Source organism: Gymnogyps californianus, chromosome 1, assembly GCF_018139145.2.
Source record: "Gymnogyps californianus isolate 813 chromosome 1, ASM1813914v2, whole genome shotgun sequence".
In the NCBI taxonomy this organism is placed as follows: Eukaryota; Metazoa; Chordata; class Aves; order Accipitriformes; family Cathartidae; genus Gymnogyps; species Gymnogyps californianus.
The window spans coordinates 60,325,416-60,346,668 of NC_059471.1; the positions used below are offsets into that span (position 1 = coordinate 60,325,416).

The window sequence follows — 21,253 nt, forward strand, 5'->3', positions numbered from 1 at the left end:
TATGGTAATGTGAAATAGGTCAAAAGGAAAGAGATGCCTTAGTAAAGGTTTACCTCTCATCTCTATAAATCTAAAACAGATAAAGGAATTTCCTTATTCATTCTTCAAACTTCAACACATGGTTGAAACTGGCCATGGGGAAACTTCCATTTAAAAGGAAATTTTGGAAAATTCCAGAAGACTGATATTGAGAATTCAAGGGGAGAATTCTCAGCCTTACCTATCACTTTAATTTCTGTAACATGATCTGCAAACACAGTAAGATCTTCCTGGATAAAAGGTAATTAACAAACCAAAGTTTCCTAGACCTGCTCACTCAGTAGGTCCTGAAGAAAAAGAGGGAATGCAAAGCACCTACTTAGTTTTGCATGTTTTGTTGCAGAATTTGGATAGCTCTCAAGCCCTGTTGTTTTTTTTTTCTTTTTTTCTGGGATGCAGTTAACTCAAGCAATTAAAAGGATAAAAATTAGAGTGAAGTGTTTCTAGAGTGCGCCAAAGCAGGCAAGTAAGGAACATTCTCATCTTCCCCGTTTTCAGTGAGGAAGAGAACACTAGTAGGTTCCATCTGTAGGAACCAGTAGGTTCCATCTGTAGGAACCAACTGTTCCATCTTATAAAATCCAATTGCTACTCTCCCATTTGCTGACATCTGTATAAATACGCATGTTTCCACAGCAATATGTGTATTTTAATTATCCTACTGTGGTCGAAAAGAGGTAAAGCCACATTAGAAATAGTGAAGTTATGGATTTTTATTTCTGAATTTATTTGAGCTTTATTTGTAGCTCTCTTGTCCTTACTTTCCATAAGTATCTGTTAAGGAGTTGAAGAGTAATGTAAATAAATTTTTAAAACATCCCAAGGAGCTGAGCTTATTGGAAATGCCATTGTTGGAATTTGATTTACCACTTAGGAAAGAATGCACTGCTTGATCAGATTTCAGATATTCCATAATGAGTAAAACAATTCATGAAATATTCATTTTGAAATGATGCTTGAGCTTTCCAAAAAGGTCACAAAATGTCATTTAGAAATTCAGAATTAAACTTCAGACCCGAAGGAAGATTTAATCATTTAAGCATAGGATACAAGTCCAAAACTGCTCTATTCCTGCTTTGTTGCTGTCTAGCCCCAGGGCGTCCAAAGTCCTTAGTCATCTTAATGACCATTACCACAAAGTTCTCCCTTAGTCTGAAGTCCTGCTCTGCACATGCTGAGCAGCACCCCGGTCTTGCCAGGGCTCTGCGTGATTCAAACCAGCCCAGCGGCCCAGCTTTCTTCCGTCCGTCTGCTCTGTGTGGCTCAGGCTGAGAGGTGGTCTCGCTCTGAAGCGTATAACCGTAACAGAAATGGTCACGGAGCAACATCAGACTAAAGACTGCGAAGAGAAGATCGGTTAACATTCATGAGTAATTTTGATTGGGATGGATTACAAGACTGTCATTCTTGAGTGTCTGTGACTGGTGTCAACATTGATGAACCAGAATAAAGGACATGGAGTATGGTTTTCAAAATTTCAAACCTTAAGGAGGGTCCTAAGTCTACAAATAACTATGTATATATTTGGTTTGCTTTCAAAAAGTACTGAGTACTTGGAAGAGGGGCAATGACGGTGTTCCCCCTGCCCTTCCTTTCTCTTAATTTCTGTCTCTCCTTCATTTTTGGTTTAATAACAAGCGGCAGGACCCAGTGCAAGACAGAGCATTGAAACCATACGAGATGGTTGCTGTTGCCTGCAGAATCTGGTGTGCATATGTTCAACTCAGGCACTCAACCTGAGTTACTGCAGTTTTGCCTCTAAGAAGTCAGCAGTGTCTGTTTTTTAATTTACTATCCTTAGAAACAACTCTTCAATCAAAAAGATGAGAATGGTCTTTCATTGTAACTCATTCAGGTAACTAGTTAAAAAAATACAAACATCACAAACATTCATTATTTTTATTGTATTTGCCACTATTTTAGATTTTTCAAGATTCCCAGCAGCAAGGAACGTTGTCCCTTTGAGAAATAAGGCAGAATTTGACCACAGAGTGAGAATTTATGTTGGAAAATGACATGCCCGTTTATTTCCTTTCTTGGCCTCTTCAACAATACTATTAGCTTGGATTACACCTGACCTTGACTTGCTTTCTGAAATAAGTGCTAAGCAGTTAAGAATGCAGTAGTATGTTTTTTAAAACGTACTATTATTGCTGGCCTTATGAGCTGTGTTGCAAGCTCATACTTTAAAATCTTATGCTTCCTTAAGGCCTCTGTAAAAGCAGGGTATTATTGCTGTTTAGGGGAATTAACTAGTAAACGTTAAACAAACAAAAGACTTACCTACTATTTAAAGTTTCAACTGGGACCTGCAAGAGTAACCTAAGGTTTTACACTAGAGTATAACACAATACCATCTTGATTAATGTTGGCCTATGAACTGTTTGGGTAGCTTATATTCACTACTATTCAGGCCAGCTACATTCAGGCCAGCTCAGCTTTAATCTTGTTCTAACCTTGATCCTATAGCTCCAAAAGCTATTTCTATTCCCTGTGTGATACCATCAGCTGTCCCAGATTCCATGTCATGTCAGCAAAATTAACACAAGGTTTTCTGTTCTGCACAGCTCTGGCATACTCTGTCTCTTGCTCCCTTCCAAGGATGCCATCAGCTAGCACAGCAATGACTCTTAACGGCTGCATGCATTTCTGAACTGTTTAATTTAAACAGGTTTTAGTTAACTCCATCAAGTACTTTGGTCCATGGGTGTTAAAGTGGTTTGTCGTAGATCTTTACAGCCGTCTCATTTAGTGATTGTAGATCCTTGATAGAAGTGATGAAGAATCACTGGAAGCTTCCAACTCTCCTCATTCCATGTTTTACGGAGAAATAACAACTTGTTTGATATGTGGGATTTTCAACTTCTAGTTAATTTTAGAAAATTGCTATGTAAGCGAATGCCTCCGCAATGTCTCCACTGATATAAACCCATGGTGTTACTAAAATGGCTTCCACGGAAACCCAGGAGGATTATTTGACAAATTTTGGTGGTCTCCAGGGTTTTTTTAAGCTTAGACTGTTCACTGGCTGTGCATTTTTCCTTGTTTTGTTAAAGAAAAAAGTCCTCAAAAATAGCATGGAATGTGGTTTGCAAATGTAATGGCTTCGTTAAAGTGACAACAAAATTAAGCTGGCCACTAAGAGGCTGTAATAAAGGAGTAGGCAGAGTCCATCTGCCTCCCCACACGAAATCAAATCTTGTTTAGTAGCACAGCATGTCATCAGAGTCATAGAATTATGAAATATTTGAGGTTGGAAGGGATCTCTGGAGATTGTCTAGTCCAACCCGCCTGCTCAGAGCAGCGTTGCCTAGAGCCGGTTGCCCAGAACCCTGTCCAGATGACTTTTGAATATCTCCAAGGGCGCAGATTCCACAGCCTCTCTGGGCAGTCTGTTCCAGTGTTAGACCATTCTTACAGTAAAAAAGCTTTTTTTAATGTTTTTTTCCTTATGTTTTAATATTATTCTAATTCGCTTCACTACAAAAACAATTCTGGCAAAGTTAAAGTTAAGATATTGCTTGCCTTTAAAAAAACAATTTAAAAAAAAATTTTAAAAAATCACTGCCTATGAATTACCTAATCTACCCCAGGGCTTGCAACTTGGTTTTCACACATAATGTTACGTCACACTTCTTCACAGTTCAGAAGGCTATGAAACCACAAAATAGCCATCACCAGTTTGAATAGGAAATTGCACTACTGGTTCCTCTGCTGGTAAATAAAGTTGCAGGAGAAAGGCTTATCCCAATCTCTGACCATACCAAATCCCGCAGACTTTTAATAAGAGCACCAGTAGCAATACACTTAAACTGAGGTTCAAGTGTAGGTGTGTTTAACAGCACTTATTTTCTTGATTCCACGTCTCTATTTGAAGGCATTTCTTGTCTGACAAGTATTATTTAAACCTGTTGCCTACTTTTCAAAAGGCTGTTCAGTATTAGCGGTATGTTCCAGCTCCTCCTCCTCATCATCGGTGTTGTGTTGACTTTCTCTTCTCTACCTTTACTCTGCAGATAGTGACATTACCACATGTGAAGTGTACATCTACCAAGCACCTACAGGTCTAAAGCCTTAGTCTGAAACTCAATACATAGGAAAAGTAGCATTTTGTGGGCGCTCTACTTCACGTAGGTATATGTTATCCAGTAGAGGACAAAGCTCCTTAAGATTATGTACAGGAGTGGCTGAAAGAAAGTGAGCAGCCCTCAAGACAGCATGTCAGGTGCTCATTTAGAAAGAGACTGGCTCCTTATAAATTGAATTTACAGTCTGTTTGGGCGCCACTTAGCTCCCAAATATATACACATTGTATGTCTATATATACATATATATACATGCATGCATACAAACATTCTAGGCTTAAATGATTAAATAGTAAATCTGAGCAAAGGTTAAAATCCAGTAAGGGAGCACTGAGATATTGTATTAGAGGCACATACACGTGAAAGCAATTATTAAACTTAAGCTCTAGGTGCACATTTTAAATACTGCACCCTTGGACTGTGTAACTGCGCCTTCTCCAAATTCAAAAGGTCCACAGCCAAAAGGTGTGTATTACTTAAAACCTTGACAGATGTGAATAAATAAAAAATAAGAGAGTGATAAGGTCAACATATCATGATGGATGTCTTCTCCTCGTACATTTGAAGTTATAGTTTGCAGGCTGCTTGAACGTCTTGTGAATACCTATCAGCACCAGTCTGCACAGGGAAAAAGGAGGAAGATGAACAGATGGCAACATTTTAGTTTGTGGATTAAAGATAAATTTAGTGCCAAAAGGGAATTACTATTGTTTAAAATGCAAAGCTTTCTATTTATTCTTCTCTAACTCCGGACTTCTGGCAGTACAATTTCCAACAATCATATTGTTCTTAAAAGTGCTCCCTTTTTGAGTCTAAGGGGTTTTAATTTTTTTTTTTTTAATTGTAGCACTAGAGATAATTTTGAAAAACTATCACACAGATAGAATGGATAGTGCTGCATTAAGCATGGACTTCAAAGTTCAGGGACTGTCAGAAATAAAGGCCTGCCAATATTACTTACCCTTTCACTAGATCCATCAAAGTCAAATGCACGAGGTTAGCACATCTGTCAACGTTAGCAAGACTGGAGCCAACAGATCACTCTTAATACAGGATTTTTACCAGCTGCATTGCATGAGAAAATTCTGTAACATATTTGCAATATGACATATAATATAAAGGGCAGCAAAACAGTTAAAAATTAGTATACAATATGCAACAGCTATATACAAGGCTTTTAGATTTTTTTACATCCTAATTCTACTTGCTCATATTTGAGGGCAAAATTGTGTGTCATATAGAGGACAGTACACTACAAGTAGAGAGCAAAGTTTTACACTTCACAACAAAAAGTCTTGTTTTCATAATAAACAAGAGTTATTGATTTTGAGAAAGCTACTGAGGGCTTTAATCTCCAATATAGGCTCTGGAACTAGTGAAAGTTTCTTCTGTCAGCTGCCTGCTTTAAAAATGCATGCGTGTGTGTGTAGACTAGGACACAGATATCCTGCCATCTTTTGTGGTGGAAGTTTGTTTCTTTAAGAGCTTTCCACCCCAGGGAGGTATCAGGCAATCAGCAATTTCCCAGGACAACCAGAGGGATCAAAAAGTGTTGCAACTTTTCTGTAGCATAAAGAAATGTGCGTGGCCTTTCCTGCCAAATTTTATTCGCTTAGAGAGACTATCCTTAATTTTAGCTTAGTTTTAAAGCACTTCCAAAGTCTCGCACTGCTCTGATGAAGTATTGTACTGTGCGTTTTAATGAGGCATTAGGAAACGGCTAACTAATAATATTTTTTAATTTGCAGTCACTCAGGCTGCTGTAGGTTGGCAGCCCGCGGTGTCGCACAGTGCGATGCTGTGAGCAGGTAACCTGAGGGAAAGGAGGGGAGGAAGGGACCTGCGGAGGCAGGCGGGAGGGAGGTGCTCCCGCAGCCAGGCAGGGATGCTGCAGCTGGGGAGCGCTGGTCCTGTCTCCTCAGCGGTGCACATTTCCCCCACCATGTTACACAGATTATCCCAAGCAGCCATCCGTCAAAGGACGGGGGATACACATACCGCAAATATTTACGGTGCCTGCACTTTGAGAATGAGACGGTTCGTTCACGTCTGTGAACGGGCCACTTTTAAAACATCAAAATAAACCATCTGGCTGCGCAACTGTTTCTAATTACTTCCCTGCCTAGACTGTAAACTTCAGGGTTTGGCACCGGCCTCCCTCCCAGAGTGCTGCCCAAATCCCGCTCCCAGGCAGCTAATCAGAGCCACTGCAGCACGGGGGGAGCAGCCCTAGAGCTGGGCTTGTCCAGCTCGCAGCTCTCCACACGCCCGGCGGGTCTGTCCGGCTGTCTGTCCGGCCGGCCGTCTGCGGGAGTGCTCCAGGTGCAGTGTAGCACAGCTCGCACCATGTATGCCCAGGGGCTGCCGGGGCTGGTGGTGTTGCTGCTGGTCACCTCGCTGCCGGCCAGTCACCCCACGCCACCGGCTGGCCCCCCGGCCCTGCGGTAAGTGCAGCTCTGAAGCCTCCCGGGAGGGTTGCGACTGATTTACGAGATGTCAGGAGCGTGGAGGCTGGGGTTGCGGAGGGAGCGGTGGAGCAGTTTGCAAGCTCTTCCTCTGCCTGCTTAAAAGTGACACTGAGGGAAATGCTCTGGGTCGCTGGGAACCTAAATAGGTGTCGTGCAAACTGCGGGGGTTATTTGCAATGATGTATTTCATGCCCGAGATGCAGACCTTTAAAGCAGTGAACGGGGAAGAGCTGGATAGTGATGACTCTTTACACCCAAACCTCTGAATTCTGCTGCCTGAGTGGAGCAGGCGCCTAACCACAAAACCCTGTGTGTTCCTGCTCTTTGGTATAGCAGCACAGTGAGGCACACTGCCCTTTGCTTTTCCTCTCTACCAGGGCCAGCACCTGCCTGCTCTTAGAGCCAGCAGCTCCTTTGCTCCAGAGCCTGCAAAATCTAATGTCTGAGAAGTGCAGGTACTAGTAACCCGAATCCTCAGTATTCCCTAGCATTGTGAGCACCTATTTTTGGCTTGGCCAGTCTTTTGTTCTTTTTTCCTACAGCCAGCTCCTGATGAGGCGACCTGTGATTTTCCCTGTGCATGTCCTGAAAGTCCTGATTTCTGTGTGCTCCAGTGCATGGTACAATGGCATGGCAGAGCTGCAAATCTGCAGATCTAGCATCTGGATTCTGCTGACTTTACTAAAACCACAGCCACAAACTAGACTATTGCATAGAAAGCAGTGATTACTTCAGTTTCCTTTTCCAATGAAAGCATGGATCCTGTATATCTGACAATCAGAAGGATTACTTTGGCAAATGTATTTTATTAGAATCAACCGTAGGTTTGCTTTTTGGTATCATATATTCTTGTTATGCTACCTAGATGTTTGGATGTATACATCTTTTCTAAACCTTTTGGAATAATTCAGATCAAAATGTTTCATGATAGATAAGCAAACTATACATGCACATGCATATATACCAGATATGCATCATGAAAAAGAAGATGAGCCTAATGTGGTTAACAAGGTAAGTAAAATACAATATAAGCATTCCCGCAGGTAGCAATGAGATTTCTGATGAAAGAGAAGAAAATTGGGTCATTTGAGGCAAGTAATAGTTTACAACTATAACTAAAGTGGTGGCGTAAAAAACAATATTCTGGGGATCGGCTGAAACCGCGGCAGGAGGGTGGTTTCGTGGGAGCCAGGCTCTCATCGGCTCTGAGGTGCAGCCCCTGGCTTTGACCGTAGCTTGTTCTGTTTGCTGTCCTCCGCAGGAGCGGTTTGGGTATTCCTTCTTTGTGCCTGCTGTCCCGGACTGAGTCAGAGCTCAGGTGCCGCGTCCCAGGGGGGAAGCTGTGCAGTGACAGAGGCAGATGCGAGTGTGGAGTCTGCATCTGCCAAGTGACCGAGTCCGGCAAATACTACGGTCCGCTCTGCGAGTGCCACGACTGGGTGTGCGAGATCTATGATGGGAAGATCTGTGCAGGTAAGGAAGCCGCTATGGTGACAGAAGCTTAGAAAATTAAGAGTATATATTATAACCAGAAATATGTTGGGAACACAGCACACTGATACAGTAGAGACACGGTTATGTATGTGTCCCTGAACCATGACTGTAAACGGGATTGTGGGCACATCCAAGGATTTTACCAGATTAAAGGATACAAGTCAAAGGCACTGTCTCTGCCATAAAATAGGACTTTGCCCAGAGCGAGCTTCATCTGCAGCAGGGGCAAAAGCAGGAGTTGCTTTGGGTTGGAGGCTCTGCAAACTGCGTTTTGCATCTAATACAGGACACAATATTGCTTGCATTTTTCATATAATATTGCTGCATTTGAACTGCTTGCCTAATGGTGGCATATGGTATCTACCAAGGCTTTAAACTATCTCCGAACAATCAGTTTTGTCCTGTAATTATTTTTTTTTCTTCCCCTGCTATGAGGAAGAAGGTTTGCTGTAACAGGTACCACACTGAGGGTGTATAAATATCAAAACTCTGTTTTTCTCTAAGTAATGATAATGCTTTCCAAATAGAGACTTAAAACAATGTAATTGTATTGTGGTTTCAGAGATTTCCCCACTGACACTGTGTTCTTTAGTGACAGATGAAATAACATACATTTCTGGGACAGAATTTAATCCCTGCCAGTTGTTGGAACATGTCGCTTGGTTTGCATCTAGACATTATCAGTCTTTCATCTTTCCAGCTGTCTTTACTTAAGTTGGTGGGCTATTTCAGTCAGATTTTGGACTTTTTTTTTTTTTTTTTTTAAGCAGCTTAGAATAGGATTTTAGAAGAAAGCAGGGAGAAGAAATGCCATCACATTCCTATGGGGATTCAGCCTGAAGCTTGATGAAAGGGGCCAGAAGGGTACTTCACTTCTAGTATCCCTGCTTCAAGAGCTTTACCAGATTCACACAAACGTGTCATCTTTTCAGGCCAAAAACTGCAATTAGGTCAATGGGAATGTTACAGGAATTCTCCTAGTAAGAGGACAATACAAATGCATTCCAGCAGTGGGTTTGGCAAATTTTGTAGGAAAAAAAGAGCAACTTATTTTAGCAACAATGTGGCTAAGAATAAGAAGTCCAATAATAACATGAAAAGATCAAGGATGGGATTATGAGAAAAATATTTGTATTTGGCACCTAAGGCTTCAGAGTTTTGTGGAGAAACTGATTTATAGACTCTGTAGTTAGCAGTGTTAAGTCCAGTTACATAAGAAATATCGGGATTCCGCCAATCATTTCAGTGCTTTGCTGTCCCAAACGTGAATTTTCTGATTGGTGGTGTGATTTCAATATGCTTGCTGTTGTTGCTGGGGTAATTGTATAAAGTGAAACTGAAAGCTCCTTCAATTTTAATATTCTGCTACAAACTCCACTATTATGTTCCTGTTAATGTCACAAGCAGCAGCTGCAAGTTTTATCAGTGCTTTGGTGGAAAGGGGTGCTGACAGGATAAACAAAACCAAGAGATTTCTAACAATATTTAGCTTTTGTGTAGCACTTCATGCAGCAGTTCAAAGATGTGAATGTTAAGTGATTAAATGTTTTTTAAAAAACAATTTTTTGTAGTTGTCACCTTTTGTAGCTGGAGTACTGAAGCCGCGTTACCACTGAGATGTCAAATAATTTAAATCCACTCTTCTGGAAAAAAAGTAGCAAAAAAATTTCAGTACAAAGTCATGAGGAGGGAAACAGCTGTGAAGGGCCTAGGGTTTGTGCTTGGTTGGTTTGGTTTTTTGACAAGGGTGCTGAAAGTCCAGCTGACTTTGTTGGAGTCCAGGGCTGCCCAGCACTGCAGGAGAGTGGCCCTGGGTAACTGCTTCGGGGCTGGGACACGGGGTCTGGATCCGGGTGGAGAAACGCCTCCTTTCAGGCTGTGCTTGCTGCCCTCTTCATTCTTCCCCCACATTTTTAGTCACTTAACTTTAAGTTGTGTGTATATGGGAGGAGGGAGCATAGAAAAGATGGTCAGATCCAGTATAACTGGCAGGAGACTGGTCCTTATGTTGTATGAATAACATCCCCCCCATCCAACCATTCAGTGAACTGCATCTTCTGATGTTTCTTAACACTATGGCACCAAGCTGGTTTCCCATGTATGACATACTTCCCTTTCTTTGCATTTTTGAGCACATTTGTTGACTCAATGATGAAAGTGTGTTTCAATTCAATTTGGCTAGGTGAATAGCCAAAATGTCTTACTGCAGTTCTATACCTGTTTCCTGCTTCGTTTTTCCTATTTTTATTTTGATATTTGCTGTCCTGTTTCATTGCGGGTCTCTCCTGATGAGTACAACAACAACTGCTGACTGGTACCACATGCAGAACTTCTAGACACTAATTGAATATTCCTCTAGAGAGCCACAGTATTTGAGATAAATGCTGTTTCAAACAAGCTACTTTTCAAGCTGCCAGGATCATGCCTTTTTCAAGTGACTGATGTCTAATCACCGGTGATGTTCATATTCAAAGTTGGACAGGCAGAGTTGTTTGAGTCACTCGTGCCAAAAATAACTGTGTTTCCCTGCCAGTCAGTTCAGATATACCTCCACTTCCCTCTCCTGTCCCAAGCTAAACAAAGTCCTTAGTTGCTCAATATGCAGCTCATTCTCTTCAAGGCACTTTCTGGGTCAGATCCACCTTCTGGACCAGTCGTTGGACACCCATATTCTGAAGAGGGAGGCCTGAAGATAGAAAAGATGTCCACCTGTTTATGATTTGCTTTTTCTTATCACCTTGTATAAGCAATGGGAAAGAGATTATGCCATGAGTAATGAAGAAGAGCAGATGCAAATGTCTCTGTCCTTTTACTCTCCCTTGAGACTTCTCTGCTGTGTTTCCCTTCCGTGATGTTTCCAGGTGCTTTAGAGGGAATTCTGATCATTTTTTTGCCTTTTATCCCACTGAGATTGATAAAGCAATAGGTAATCTCTCATGGAGTCAGAAACAAAGAAGAGAGAAATGAAGTGCTGTAATCTGAGTCACTGAGTCTCCTGTCCTCCTCAGTGGCCTTTTTATCTGCCTGCTGTATCACAGGGTGTAGTGGAAAGAAGAGTAAAGTCACAATACTGTCATTCTCTTTGCAATGTTGGTGACATCTTTATTTTGTCATTTGCTGCTGGTCTTCAAGGGGATGAGCTAAGAGGAGGAAGACTGAATCAAACAGTGATTCAAGACCCCGAAGGATTTATGCTTCATTCAGAGCAGACAATATATTTGTTGCTGTTTATTTGCAAATAGTAGCTCTGACCTCAGGCAGTTTCATATTGCCTCAGGCTTTCTTAGCATAAATGGAGCCTGTGTTGTGTGCAAAGGAAAGTGGAATGCAGCACTAATTCCTATCGCATTGCTAGTTGATACCTATTTTTCTGTGGTTTTGCAGTATAGAGGAAAATAAATTTTAGTGAAATTTTTTTTTCCAGTTAATCTTTTTTACTGTGCCTGTGATTAATGAAGATAGAAAAAGTAAACTAAGCATAGACTTCCATGGCCAACTAGAGTGGGAACACTCTAGATGTTCCTAGAGAACGGACCACGGAAATTGCCAGCTGGGACATGAGACAGTATGATTGCACTGCTCTTAGTTGGTGAGATCAAGGGGCAGATACGATTCGGTGAGAGCATAGAGAGCAACATATGAAGAAGGTTCCTCTTTGCTCAGAACTATATTCATTGTCTTTGTTTTTCCATAGTTACTGAGATTTTATAAACAATTTTTCTTCCGAACTGAAATACCTTTTACACCTATTGAACAATAGTGGCACTGCGTGATTTACCACTGCCATAAGCAGTTGCTGGGGAACATTCATTGCTGCTGTTCAGGCCAGTGAAAGATTTTTCTGTTTCTTTCTCCAAAGCTGTAGTTACTGTAAGTGCTGTACCTATTTTAAGACTAGTTCAACAATGTAATGGCAGTGTTAGTCGTAGGTTTTCACAGCCAGAAGTGTTATCATAGTTATGTGAAGGACAGAAAGATATCAGTGCCATTATTTTCCACTCTTTAGACTATACAGAGAACACAAGTGAAAAATTATGTCGACAAGGAGTGGATGTAGAAATACAAGATAAGATAAATCCAAATTAAAGTATTGATGTAATATGTAGTTATGCATCCATGTGAGTTTATTGGATATATGGCCCTATGTGTCAGTTGGAGAGAGTTAGGAAACAGAGAATGGAATTTGGAGAACATTTTGTGCTGAGGACTGCTCTTTGCACAAAAGCTGAATAGTGTTTTTAGGCAGAGCTGTCTTAGTTGAGTTGGAAATGCTCTAACAACTGCACCTGTGTGTTCATATTGAAGGGACATCTGACATGCTGATTTTTCATTGAGCAGCATTTCTTGCTAAAAGTATGAAGAAAAGCCAGTCTGTGACCTGCATTGATTGCCACTTAATCCGAAGTGAAATTCAAAGCCTGGATTTTGAGAACAGGTGTAAGTCTCTTCTCTGTCAGAGGCCATGTTTGCGAAGATTCAGCTGTGGCACATGTGGTCATTGCAGACACAGCCTCCTAAACAGTCCAAGTTAAAAATAGGGCAGGAGGCTACTGATGAAAATGGAGGTTGCAGTTCTTCTCTGACCTGGTTTGTTTTAGTCTGGATTTCCAAACTTGGCTTAAGTGACATTTCCTCCTGGAGCAGGGGTTTGTAGGTGTGATAATAGCATACATATTCATCTCAGAACAGGTCCCCCAGATTCTAGTAGAAGTGAAATTGTGATAGCGTAGACCTCATTGCGGGCTTGTTGCCTTGCTAAGTGCGCAAGGTCCTGTCAGACTTACAAAGCACAAGCTAAAGCCTGTATTATTGTCAGCTTTATGCTGTTGGTGCCTGATCTAGGTAAACTCAAGCAGCCTTTGATACATCTACAATTGCTGTAGTTCCAAATGCAGTGTGTATGTTCATAGCAGTGGTGAGCGAGGCACGAGGAGGAAGCTCAGAGAGAGGCACTGCGATGGAGATTACTGGAAGGGAAGCATTTTAAAAGTATCTTATTAAACGATTTGTAGCTAAATGCCTAGCCCCCATTTTAAGCACCTTTATCTGCAGATACTACTCGTGGAAAATACGTGCTGGTTTAAAAACTAAAAGTGAGTACACTGGGCATGTGGAAGGAGAGGCTTTTTGGAGCACCTGGCAGAGCTGGAATGCAGCCCCTCAGGCCATCATCAACAGCAAAGCAGGCGGGGAGCAGCATCTCCTTCACCTTTTGCCTTTCTTTAGACTGGGGTGACAAACTTATCTGTTGCAGAGAAAAAGCAAACCTTTGTGCAAGTTTTGACAATGTAAATAAGTGTTCTGAAGTGGGTTTGAATTTTTATGCTATTCATGAGCTGATAATGAACTTTCAATTAAATAAAAATTCAAACCCACTGCAGAAAAGTGTTCAGAAACATGTTTGTGTTTCATTGTCATTAATATGGAAAAGATATGGATGATAGAAAATAGATGGTGTACTTAATGTTACGGAAGAGTATATTAATGATCTTACCTGCTTCATCAGTGGATAGGGTTTCAGTAAGTGTTTTTATGACAGCCTTTGTCAGGCAAACTGACTGGCTTGGTAAGATTTTCTATGTTTATTTAAAGTTTTATTGCTGATAGCTGGTCCTGTAAAGGGCTTCAAACCATCCATCACTTCTGCCACTGGACCGTAGACCTTTCAGTGTAGGTGTTCCCAGGTAGTTTGTCCTGACAAGGAACATGTCACTGACTTAAAAAGTTTCCATGAGCTTTTTTAGGAGGAAAGAACACATTGCTAGTGCTGTCCCAGGAAAAAGGGCAATTTGTGCCTAAAAAGGACTGATGCTTGTCTGCCTTGCGAAGAAAGACCCCAAAGTATGTATGTGGTACTGGAATTTATCAGTATTTTAACTGGAGTACACAATGGTGGAGGGAGGCCACGTTACTTTTTGGTGCACCACAGTTGTATTGCTGAAATCAAATATCCTTTGGAGCTGGAAGGACTATGAAGAACAAGGGAAAGGTGAAGGAGCTGGAATTTGAGGGGTTTTATTTGAGTTTTTTAATTTTGTTTCTTTGAGATTTTTTACTTTTCCCTAGAAAGAGAGGATTGTTTTGGCCCAAACTGCTTGCAGGCCCTGCTCACAGCAATAATTCTAGATTGAAAAGACACATATCCAGACCCAGTGAGCTATGTTTTCCTCCACTCCTCTGTTCCAAGTCTGAGTACATAATGAAAAAATGTTCTTCTTTTAAACAATATTTTTAAAGGATATTTAAAAGCTTCCTTTCCTGGTGATGGGGTGAGACTTTATTTGCAGATGGGGGTTTGTGAGTTGGTACATAGGGAGTGGACTGGAACACCAAGTCAAGCAGTTACATGATCAGATTCTCATATGAAGAGGAATAAAGATTCAAGAGAGTTTAATTGTAGTTGCACCTGTCCCCTTTCTTGAAAGAGCAGTTACATTCCTAATGCTCCTAAGACCTGCTTCACCCTTCTGCCTGTCCACCTGAGTAGCAGCAGTGATATAATCCAGAGCATTTTCTTGCCAGTGGCTTAAAGAGTGGCAGTCAGAGTCTTTGGGGGCATATCTGGGGCATTTTATGGGGAAAGTGACTGGGAGTGCCAACTCTGACACTACCAGGAGTGAAATGAGTAGTAACTTTGTGATTTGGAAAATGCTCCAGCCAAGCGCTATTGCCTTGGCAGCAGCATGCAGCAGGAGATGTTGTATCTGGAGCACCTGGTCACAGTATTTTGGTCCTGGGGGCGATGCTGGGGATGGGGAGAGACGCAAGCGGGCTGTGGGAGAATCCTCCTGTGCCCCAAACAGATTGCGACAGTACACCTTCCTCAGTCATGCTTTTTCTAGTCCTCTGCTTCCAGCAGCTCCAGTTCAGTCTTTTAAACCAGGTGGTGTCAGTCATTTTAAATATTGGGGATGTTAGCTTTCATGATCCATAGTTAGAGGCTACTGAATGCAAAAATAGCTTTTTAAAAGTATTTTTTCTGTTTTGCATGTAATTTCCTGTTTAATTAAAAGGATGTATTAAAGTTACTTAAATCTTGAAGTTGCATGGTTGACAGTTAAGAAATGTTAAATCTGACTTTCTACCTCTAATGAAGAGTCCTGTGCATTTGCACCATGACACGTCTTTTAATTTTGTATTCATTATGGTTTTCTCCAGTGGACTTATGCTTCAATGACAGGAGGGAAATGCTTGCTTCCTGACATTTGAAATGGTTTAGTTTATAAACTTGATAACATACTTAAAGCAAGATATAAATGTTAATCATTTACCTTACTCCATTCATTTGTCTGAAATATGGGGAACACGTATGGCGAAGCAGTTTGTTGTCATGTAACACAGGTTTCTTCACGCCTTATTTCCTCACTCCAAGTGTTTTAAACTATGTTTTGCAGAAAGTAGCTGGATATTTGCTAAACTCAATGGTACAAGCTGATTGAGTATCAGAAGCCAGAAGCCTCTCTTCTTAAGAAAACCCTCTTCCTCTCCACTTCCTGAAACACCCAGACTCATTTCTTGTCTGTCCTTTCCCCTTCAGAAATTCTTGGATACAAGTAGAGCTGGTATATGCTTTGAATGGCTTTTCAGCAGATGAAGATACAGGCGTTTTTTTTAGAGGTGAATAATGAATGGCATTTGTCTGTGAACAACAGGTAAACTTACACAATCCAATCCATTTCTATGTCTGTATGTCCTGGTGAGTATATGCTCTAAAAAAAAAAAAATTAGTTGAGGGATTTTCTTTGTCTTTTAAGTTGTACACCTATACAGTTTTTGACTCGTCCTGGGAGCAATGTCTGTGACTTGAACTAGTAACAAATCTGGATGTCTAAAATAATACATTTCTGTTGTGAATAACCCATTTTCCAAGGGTGTAGTTCAGAAGCTGAAATTTAACCACTTTCCCTTTCTTTCTCATATAGCCACATGGTGATTATCTTGTTTACTTTGGGGAATCTTTGAGACACTCAACTGTAATCTCTCTTTCCCTCTGAACAGGGTTTACTGGATTCTTAGGGACCACAAGCTGATGGTAAAATCAGCTGGTAGTGCCATGCTTATACAAGCAGGAGATTCCTCCTCTCCAGAAAAGAGTGCAAGCCCCACTTTGGATGGTGTGAACATGTCCGGTGTATGGCACTGGACTGTAATAATCACAGCATCCAGCTCTGATATATACCTTTCTTTGCAGTTCTTGCAACAAGTTACTAGAAGGTATATATTTTTCTTCTGATATTCAAGAGAGGGGAAGCTGAGGGTCAGAGATCAAAAATATGCCTCCTGATCATCTTACACTCATGGTGAGACTCAGAAGAGAGCCCAAGTATCTGAGTCCCACTCAGGGACTCTGAAACCACTGAGTCCCCATCAGGTGCAAGAATAAAATGTGATAGTATGAAAATTATCAGTTAAGGCTGTGTCAAAAAACCATTTTTTTTCCATGTTTAGATGCTAAAAATACTATTTCACACAAATAATAGTCTTGTATTCCTTTTCCAAAGAACTATCTGTGCATTACATGCTACTGAATTATTGATTCCTATGTATCATTATCCAAGTGAGAGCAGCTTTGATTTATGAAAACACCCAGTGTGTTTCCAGCTTAAAAGTGTTCCACTTATAAATAAGGAGGTGAATTTGTAGCAGGTCAATCCCACGGAGAATTGGTCAGACAAACAGTTTGCTCATTCAGAATATTCTTGATTAATCAAGCTAAGAGTAACCGTTTTCAAAGCTATTCCAGAATGATAGGCTTTTAAACAGAAAGAAGGTTTTAAGTTCATATCCTTTTAAGCTTACCGTGAAAAGATTATAAAGAAATGTTGACAACTGCAGGTGCAGTGACATGCCTGGTAGACTGTGTTCCAGAGAACAGTCCTCAAAGTGGTGGTTTGTAAAGTCATGCTTTGAAGGACTACTGGAGAAGTTCTGACCTCTCACTTCAGAAACAGGGAAGAACTGAAATGGAGAAGGACAACCAATTTCATCTTATGAGCATACTTGCAGAAGGTCCAAATCAGGCTGAACAGTGGCGATGCCATGACAAAAAGCCATATATGAACGTTGCAGTGTGGTTCTCCTGAATGCTTTTGCAGAATTGTGCCTTTTAATCACTATATGCTTTACATGTAAAAAACCACTTATGTGGGCTCTCTGAACATACCGCACTTTTACCCTAATGATCTGCACTGACTTGGTTCTTTCTCAAGCAGGTTTTAAACTGGAAAGAATAGTGGCAATGAATTATTGTACAACTGTAGTCTGACTTGCAGTGATAAGGCTGAGCCCTTCTGTTACAGAATCATAGAAGTCAGTATTACAGATTTACTTAGCTTTTTGTCTGGTACCTTTGTAGTCAGGTAAATTCTGTGGGAAGCAATAACCAGTAAGAAATGTATTTAAAATCAGAAAATAGTCTTGAAGCACTTCATTGGAGTACTGTTGTAGGACTGGTACTTCTAATGACCATCTTTTGAAAGAATTTCGTTGCATTGTCACTTCTGTTTCAAGTCACAGATAATCCTCATCACAAACATAGCAAGTGTAATGAAGCACAACTCCCAGTCTGTGCTTAGGAAGACATCCAGGTGCCAGATATCACTGAAAGAAAATTACCCGTCGTCTCCAGAAAGGGCAGTTTCTCTAGACGGGAATTGAGAATGTGGGAGCAACTGCAATTGAGTACAACTGCTCTCCATTTATGTGGGTTTGCCTACAGTCTGCGTTTGTGGAAATCCTTTTATTTAAGGCAAAATGCCCAAATTTTATTTTTACAATTATCCTTTATGAAAAAAAAAGATCAGTTTTAGCTAGCCCAGCTCTCATTTAGCTTCTTAAGCCTGCCTGATTCAGCCGCTGCAGTTTAACCTAAGGCTGGCGTGCCCTGGCGAGCTCTTGGAGCAATGTCTTTCCTGCTTCCGTTACTGAAAATCCATCTGAGAACTTCCCAGAACGAGCCACTCTGCGTAACCTGTTCCTCCACCAACCCCAGGTACACTGAACTTTTCTTCTCTTTCCTGAACATATTCCTTTCTCATTCCCAGGGCTTTAGGGCTTCACCTTACAGTGAGAGGGACTGGTACATTTCCTACTGCCTTTTTTTCCCAAGACTGCTTAATTAATTGAAGCATAGAGGAGAAATGTTAGAGCATATCATTGGCATTGGTTGTAAGCTGCTTTCCTTTGTACGTGGCCTCTTCTAAGCAGAGAGGCTTAACTGTGGCATAAATTTGTGTATCACAATAAAAAAAAATTGTGCAAGGTCTTTTCAAGATTTATAATGCTTAACTTCCTACTAGCTTTGTGTGTGTGATGCACAAATATGACAAAAAATTGATTGGAGATGGGACTGGCAAAATTACCAAACCCCAGTCATGTACTTTGTTAGATTTAGGGGTGGATCCTGTCACTCATCTCTACTCTTCAGGTTAAAAAAATGTTTTAATAAAAGCAAATGGTGTGGCTTTTTTTTTTTAATCTAAACAGAAGCCTATGTCTAGTGAAATCAATACAGTTATGCCAACAGAGAATTGGTCTCACAACATTTCCTTCCCTTGTTTGACCAGAATCTCCAGTTAATAGCAAGCGAAAGTACAACAGCATTATACAGACCCTGTCATTTACCTGCAAATGGTAATGGTAAAGCAATAATAACAATAATGAAATATCCAAAGTTTAGAATGCTTTTAAGCTTGACAACATTTTACATGATTTTCTGTTTTGTTTTTCTTCTGTGTATTGTACTACTTCAAAGAGTTACATGTTACTCAGCAGTAGTTTGACAGGATATTTACCAAAATCATTTTTCTCCAGACTGGCAGAGTTGTACTTAGCAGAAATGAGACTTTTGTATGAAAACATTCTGATAAATGAAAACCAATCTTTCAAAGAGTTAGACTCTGCTGTATTAATTAAGGAATTGGTTACACTGACAGAACTATCCCAAGTTTTATTAAATGGTCTGCTGACTTGGAAAGTCACAATAAGATTAAGATTTTGTAATTGGATGAGCAGGGTAGGTGTCAGTCCCCTCTCCCCTCACCATCTTAATGCTTTTGTATATGAGTTCTGTGGGATTTTGTTTTGTAAATAAGAAAATTCCATTTTAAATGCAACTGTTAATCGCGTAAATGTATGTCTGCTATACATGCAGGTTATAAGAGATTTTATTTACAGGTATTATCTGGAAAATATAGCATGATTTCTCTGTAGGTGGTTTCAAAGAGGCGTATCACATGAGGATTTTTTGAACAAAGTTCTTGCAGGATAATATCTTGAAGACAGCGTCTAAATAATACAGCGACCGCAGACTTCATTTTATTTCATGGGTGCCTATCAAAGGAACTCAGAGGTTTTTAAAATAATCTTACTCTGCCTGGGACATCATTTATCAAGCTCTTTCAAAACAAGCACATAGTTCCCCTGGCCCTTCATATGGGCTTCTAGTCCTCTGTCTTTCAGGGTTTCAGGTGTTGTCTTTTCCTTCACCTTATTCGGTACGAGCAGTGGTTGCCAGCCCCACTCTGAACATTTTGGTTATCTCCAATTGCCAAGTTGTTTTTCTGAATTCCAGTCCCTGTTCTCAGAGTCTTTTCTGCTTTTTGGGTAGTCTCTATCTATCTGGCCCAATTCCTTGGCACTGCTCTTCACAGGTTTCCTAATCCATTCCTCCGGCTCATCAAAGAACAGTTTCCATGAGGACCTGGGTGGAAGTTAGACCCACCTTGGCTCTCTTTATACTTCCCGGTGGCTCTTTCTCAAACCAGTGACCTCTGCTCTCGCACTTGTGTCCTAGGACTATATTTTCTTAGAGGAGGCATGCCTTCAAGAGGAGCTGAACTGCCTTGGGTATTCACTGACCTTGTAGAAGTTAACCACAGTTGTATGGGATTAAATATTCTTTCTTAGCTCATTCATACTTTATTCATGCGTGTGTTGTTCAGTTGTAGAGGCTCCTGGTAGGATATGAATCTAAACCGTGGAATCTTTAAAATAGACATAAATAATTTCTTCCTCCTTCACCACTTTCTCCTTCCTGGAGTAGGTGGCAGAACACACTGAAATTTTACAGTTTATTTAAGTTACTCCAAATTATCTGTGCATTGCTTTTCTTATTCCCAAGAGAGGGAATGTTTTTGACCATAGTACAAAAGCTTGTCTTAGGGAGACCGTGGACTCTCTGTCACTGGGCGGTTCAAGAACAGGTTGGACAAATATCTGTCAGGAAGGAACAACACACACTTGTTTGTGCCTCCAGGCACAGAAGTGGACCAGATGATCTCTTCCAGAGGTCTCTTTGAGGCTGATTTTCTTTGATGCTGCTGTGAAACCAACTCTTGGCCTGGTGTTCTGCCTTAGTGAGGAGGATCTGTGGTAGTATAATCATAGTTTTTGTCATGCTATTATGTTTCTAAATATAATAATTTATTGAAAGGGATGCATAATCATTTATTTTAATCTGTTAAGACTAAAAACTTTCATCTTTTGCAGTATTTATAATACTTTATAAATATGAGTGTCTGTTTCAAGTTTCTAAATGACCGTATTTTTAAATGACCACTACCAAGTCTCTAAGCAGGAACAATCCTGGGAACAAGCTTGCTTGTTAAAGTTTAAGCATCTTTTCAACAGAGAGACATAAATTAATGCTTTCTAGAGATAAGTGGTGGATTGACTTCTGTAAAAAGCTCAGAGTCATGGAAAACATTTTTTATCCAACTCTTGCAATTTGATGGAAATTTAGCAGTGGAAGCATTAAACAGAAACATTTCTGGTTTTTTATTTGCTTTGTTTAAACAAATGGATTCTTAGTCAACCACTGACCTTATGGATAACTGGCAAAATGTTTAAAACAGCAAGGGAAAGTGAATGGTTGCCCTGCAGTTTGATGTAGGATAATATAGACCATGACAAAAATTATATTCTAGAAGCTCCTTATCCTTGTTGGCTCGATTAAACAGCAAATAACATAATTCCTACTTAAACAGGAACCACATCTGTTCTGCATTTTTCACTGGAAGTAAATATGTAAAAACGTTTTGTCAGATAATGAAAAAAGGGTAGCAAGTAGTATTACATTGCTAATAAACTTATACGCCAGTTTTTTAAGTGCTGCCATGAGGAGATGCATTCCCTGTATTGTCTCAATGCAATATTATACCCTCCAGA

General features: G+C 40.5%; 1 protein-coding gene across 1 annotated transcript in view; it reads left to right on the top strand.

Annotated features, from left to right (window-relative positions):
* Positions 1 to 6,470: 6,470 nt before the first annotated feature.
* ITGBL1 (integrin subunit beta like 1) overlaps positions 6,471 to 21,253 on the top strand; it is a 150,941-nt gene continuing 136,158 nt past the window's right edge. The window contains exons 1-2 of the mRNA XM_050909225.1: positions 6,471 to 6,568; positions 7,854 to 8,065. Of these exons, the coding sequence (XP_050765182.1) occupies positions 6,471 to 6,568; positions 7,854 to 8,065 (310 nt within the window). The remainder of the gene's footprint in view (positions 6,569 to 7,853; positions 8,066 to 21,253) is intronic.